Source organism: Schistocerca gregaria, chromosome 2 (genome assembly GCF_023897955.1).
Source record: "Schistocerca gregaria isolate iqSchGreg1 chromosome 2, iqSchGreg1.2, whole genome shotgun sequence".
NCBI classification, from domain to species: domain Eukaryota; kingdom Metazoa; phylum Arthropoda; class Insecta; order Orthoptera; family Acrididae; genus Schistocerca; species Schistocerca gregaria.
The window spans coordinates 412,004,626-412,010,625 of NC_064921.1; the positions used below are offsets into that span (position 1 = coordinate 412,004,626).

The window sequence follows — 6,000 nt, forward strand, 5'->3', positions numbered from 1 at the left end:
CAATTAGGCTACTCTGTTCAGTAAACAAGCATTTCCACTGCAGACATGAATTTGTGGTGGAATTTTATGAATTGGAGTGATCCCACAGTTTTTTTAATTACATTACTTAAATGTCAATGTAAAATTTGAAAATAATAAAATTATTCACATCTTGCTTGATTTTATTATTAGATTGCAAAATTGTTGAATTACTTCTGTTACATTTTATACTAATGGCCTAAAATGAAAAATGCTGTGCTCCATGTACATTTGACCTTCAGTATCTTCTAAGTTGGAGCAAGCAGCACCGAAAAAAGTCAATAACTAAGACAGAGTAGCAGTATCAGAATGTCTGGATTTTGATGAACAAAGTTTGCTGTGGTAGTAGATACAATATCTTCACTAACTCCTGAAAACTTTGATAAGTTAAGAAAACAGATTCCCTCCTAACTGAAATTCTTGTAAATTAGACATTAGCATATATTGTGATTTGACAGACTAGTTCACCTTGGTGCAGAGAGAGGTGGTAGCATATGGCACACAAATGTTGTGGTGATTGTACACACTGAGGAAACAGTGAAAGGAAAATATAGGATTTCTTAACAACTACCATGAAAGGAGTTATTGTGACAAAGTGGGATCAGACATTCTCTCACTTACCAACTTCTTTTGCAGCTTTCATTTTACTTGATACATAAGATTTGCTGGCAGGATCTTGTCCAACAAGAATAGCGGCAAGATGTGGATGCCTGTTGCCCTCTGCTACCCATTTCTCCACCTCAACTTTCAGTTCTGTTCTAATATCTCTCGCAATTTTCACACCATCTATAATTTTTGCTTTCAACCTGCAACAAATTTAATCCGATTATTGTTATATCAGTTGGGTGAACACTTATTTAAAACAAAATACTCTATGATTCTTAAGCTATCCCATAAGAAAATCTCATTCAACAAAGTACTATTAAAGTCAATGTCCATGTGGAAACCTAAAACAAGCAATCATTTCTAATTCAACACAGATATAATGGTTGGTGTCACATTAAGCGAAAACAAGTTACCTCGATAATTGAACTAGCTTCCAGAATGATATGTGTCACTTTGTACTTACAGTCCTCCAGGCCATATCCATGTTTTGTCATTTACTTTTTTGGATTAAGATGTGGGGAAAGTAACACATGCAGTTTTTTGATTCATTTTGAACTGGAGTAGAAACTACTGTTTCTGGGGTAGCTCTAAGTTAGATGGCATAGCGTTTAACACACTAGATTATCAAGCCATATGGAGGATTTTGTCTATTTTTTTATTTCCCTTCAACTAATAGGACACTATCTCTGAGATGAAAACAGAGTTTGAGCATACTTTGATACTGTATGTCATAGCGGCACAATAGAGCGCGCCTGAGGAAGACTGTCAAACGGTCCCCTTCTCTCCATAGACCAAGTATATGTGTTAGGGCTGTCGTATATCACAGGGAGCTTGGCATGTCAGTATCCCTACATAGCTTCAGAAGAGATACTTACTTGAAGGTATTTCTCGTGAGAACAGAGGAGCATCAGCTGAGGAGAGGGTATTAGTAGGAACTGCAGGCATGTAAAATTGAGTGACAATATGTGGCAAGAACTAAAGTGTACAGTAGTATTGCTACTCACCATAAAGATGACACATTGAGTTGCAGACAGGGATGATGAAAAGACTTACACAATGAGCTTACAACTAAAGCCTGTTTTAGTGTGTGTGCGCTTTTCTTTTATTATCTGAAGACTAACCAAATGCTTCAGGTTTAACAGTCTTTTCATTGTGCCTGTCTGCACCTCAACATGTTATCTTTAGTGTGAGCAGCAATTTATCTTTTTCATGGCAGTGTTAGTATTGCAATCTGGAATTTCCATGTACAGATGTCTAGTAGCTGTGCTAAGGGGTAATTAAAGCTTTAAGGCAATTAATGCTGTGGCGATAAGTGAGGAAATGCTCACATACTTATGACGACACCTGTTTAACATGGAGATCAAGCTGGGTTGCACATGTTGCTCTCATCAGTCCAGAGACTGGTTTGATGCAGCTCTCCATGCTATTCTATCCTGTGCAAGCCTCTTTAAGGCAGCTTAATGTCTACAAATTAAGAGACATTGATAGAGACTGGATGTTTCTTTAAGAGTAAATGTCAAAGCTGGTTCTGCACAAATAACTCAGGAATTTAATTAACATTTTAGTTGAGTGTAAAGAACCATGTGACAGTAAGAGGATAAATGGGTAGCTCTGGTAAAATGAATTCCATTCATAGTGTTCCACTGATTCAATCAATAAGGAGAACCTTCGGGGAAAGTGGAACAAGTGAAGGTGAGCATTAAAAAGAGTACCAAGTCATAAAAACAATATCTACGCTGTATTAACAAACTGTCCCTATACTGGTTTGTGCTATAAACTATTATGCCAGCTAAATTCAAATAAATGAGAAACAAAACTTACTTTAAAAAGAACTACTGCCTTAACAGTCATCAGTTATAGGAATAGCTGATATTTATCGGTTATTGGCTGCTCAAAGTTTACTTTATTACAATTGTATTTTTCAAAGAAAGTATTTACCTACATCAGTAAATAATGAGTCCTATTTACAGTACAATATCTTAGACAAGCATGCAACAAGGGATGCCATTATTAATGCTGCGACAGTCTGCCATGGAGAATTTTGAGATCCACCCTCTCAAAGGACCTGGTTAGGTCAGAAAACATACCAACAAGGTGATTTTCCTTCTTTGGCTTTGCCAGGACTCTGGGGCATTTTATTGCTTTCTCCTAGGAGAATCCTCAACAAAAGTGAATGAAACAGTCAACAAGTTTCCAGTCAAATGAACTGGCATTTTATCACAGGCCACTTCTTCGAACACTTCCGGAAAGATTGGAAGGCGTGAAATGTGCAACTGAAACTGGTTTGCCTATCTACTACTGTTTTGTGACCATGAATTTCAGCCTTGCGATTTGTATTTTAGAAACTAAATTCTGCTGGGTATGTGTGAAGTGCTTGAACAAGTAAATCTAAAGTATGTGGATCTGGCAGTTTATTGAAGGGTACCATGTTTGTTACCACAATGAGAAAGTGACTATTGATCCAAAAAATGGCAATTTCTGCCAGAGTTCTTTCCTGCAGAGCTCAGTTTCATTTGGATTGCTATTTTTCTTTGTTTCTCATTTAATAATGTTCCACATTATTTTGTCTTATGCTTCCAGATTTTTTTCAGTGTTTTGCTTTTATAATGACAGAGTGGAGGATTCTACAATACTGGTGGTAATGGAATTTCAACTCCTAATTACAGGCTGTTCTCCATATCCAGTACCATATAATTCCCTAATCCGCACACAAAATTCTTTAATACCAGTAGTTATCCATTCCTTACTCTTGCTTCTGTTTGGAAATCAAGACAAAGTGATCTAGGAATGTGTGTAAGAAAGAGTTAACTTTTCCATCTATACTGCCTGCTTTATGAATCTGCCCCAGCATTTTCCCTGCAATTCCTCTAGACACTTATCAAGTCATCATATAGAAAAGGGCTATACACTGGAAAGTTTCATTTTCTTGCATGCCTCTGTTTACTACCCGTTTGAGGACCTCATCCTTACATACGAAAATGTTAGCTCTAACAAGCATAGAGAGGAAGTTTAGTGTGACCACACTGGAACTGCTGTAATTTAAGAGAAGTGCTGAAACTGACAAGTTTGAATTTCTACATTGTCCAGAGTTGAAATGCAGTATATGAAAATGCTGGTGTTCAAGATAAATGATCAGGAAACTAAATACATCCTATACAAAAATTAAAAGTTTTCAAGTTGCCAGTAGCTTATATTGGACTTTGAACGTAAATGTCTCAAGAGACCATGTGCACTATGATTAGCATGGAGTTCTCATCCACTCCTACTTCTGTAAGAAGAAATATGAAGAAAACTTTGAAGTTCTCGATTTAGCCACATGTGAATTGTAAAATGCTTAACTTGTTTGCCAATTACATAGACCTAGTTCCCACACCAAATAAATTATTTTTCCACCACCATAAAAAATGGGGGCAAACTTTCACAATCGAAATTAGTATAGCTAGAATTTTATCTCAGTATTGGATTTTCTGGCCTAACTTCCATTTACTATTACAGCACAAACATGTTAATCCATCCTGGAGTTTCCATTATCTGATGACTGTGTAAAAGGCTTTGTTTTTTAAATTCTACATTACATTTGGCGAAAAGTTAAGTAAGTGATGAAAATGTGTGCAATAAATGTAAAAAAGTATACTAATAATAATATTAATCCTCTATCTTTTTTCCCCTTCACTGTACTCTTTCATACAACATTACAAACACATTTTAACAATTACTTATGTGAATGCAGCATTGGGAGAAACTGCAGCTGCCCCATCTCCCTTAAACGTCAATGAGTATACTGTGCAGCAATATAATAGTAAATTATATATATTTTTTTTAGAAAAAGATAAACACACTAAATTAAATAGTAAAACCAAATTAATGCTGACTGTGGCCCTATTTTTTCCAACAATTTCTTTGTCGTCTCTATATTAGACCCAGGAAACAAAATATATACCAAATTATGCCATTGACATTATGTATTTATCAGACTATAGAACTAATCATTTCTCTTACTACTTTGGGTTACGTGTCTGATGGACAAAACGTGGGGGTAAAGAAAAAAGTTAGAAGGAAATGAATTAACAAGACAGAATGAACCTGGTGGCAAAATAAACAACAGTGCTATACAGGCGGAAGCTCCACAACAAAAAGCGAAACACACCACGGGAAAGCTTTCTGAAGTCTGTACGACACATCATTGTAAACAATACAACAGCTGTGGATCAGAGGGTACCTGTATCTTCTTCCTTTAGCTCACAAGATCGCATCTTCAGCTTTTGGATCTTCTACGATACCACTCCACAAAACCGCACATTACGGTAGCCTACTTAAATATCTAGCACCTGCTGCTAATGTTATATTTTGCGCACGAAAGTATGCTAAAAAGTTCATGTATAGTTACCTCTTCTGAGAAATGTGAAATGACCTGGTACCTAATATACTATTGAATATGTCTAAATGGCTAGCATTTGCCAGTACGCGCTTCGCGGCATTCATTCTGACACTGTACTCAACAGCTGTGTCGCTGGAGATATATACAGCCAGCCGTCCTTGACAAGCAGACGTAAACGCAACGCGGAATAGCAGCAAAAAACGGACAAGTGGAGAACTCGGAGATACAAACTCCTCGATATCGCTCACCAGTGTTGCAACTCGTTATAAGTCATTGATCGACAAATTTCGCGGCTGAATTAACGGAGGCCATGATAACCAAATTTCTGGTATCTGCAATTACATCAATGTGCTTACATAGCAGCGTAAATGGGCGACTATAGTTACACCAATCCCTTATTTAATTGCTATAAGCTTGGAAAACGTAAATCATCATTACATTCCGTGTTAGAATTCAGTAGGTATTTACTAATATTTTTAAATTGGTAAATTATTTTTTATGACATCTTCATTCGATTTGACAGCAATACTAGACGTACAACCACGGGTTTTCCCAATCCAGGGCCCTGTAAACGATGATTCAGATGGTGTATATTCTTGAAAAGATCTTATACATGGTGTCTGACGTAAAACTGGTATACCTCACGCCCGAAATTCAAATAACAATGAACTAACTATAACAGAATGCATACAATTATCGTTAAAAAGATACAGTTATCTGTTCATATGACATTCTGGAAGTGGTGGTAATAGGCATCCAGTCATCGCTGACTTTGTGTGATGATGTTACCAGCAAATTCTGTAATTCTGCAGGTGTGATGTTGTTAATTTCTCTAGTAATTTTTCATTTAAGATCGACTATTGTGTGAGGACTATGAGCATACACTTTATTTCTAGTGTGTTCTATAAACAAAAATCACACAATGTGGATCTTCGAGGCTAGAGACCTCTACTAACAAGTCTGTCTTCAGCAAACATGTTGTGATGTGGACCATAATT

At 36.5% G+C, this 6,000-nt stretch overlaps 1 protein-coding gene across 1 annotated transcript in view; it reads right to left on the reverse strand.

The window, feature by feature from the left end:
* The window catches only part of LOC126323251 (bifunctional methylenetetrahydrofolate dehydrogenase/cyclohydrolase, mitochondrial), a 30,293-nt gene extending 24,902 nt beyond the window's left edge, over positions 1-5,391 (reverse strand). The window contains exons 1-2 of the mRNA XM_049994635.1: positions 5,012-5,391; positions 640-824 (exon numbers count right to left, since the gene is read on the reverse strand). Of these exons, the coding sequence (XP_049850592.1) occupies positions 640-824; positions 5,012-5,106 (280 nt within the window). The 5' untranslated portion in view covers positions 5,107-5,391. The remainder of the gene's footprint in view (positions 1-639; positions 825-5,011) is intronic.
* Between the last annotated feature and the right edge of the window lie 609 nt (positions 5,392-6,000).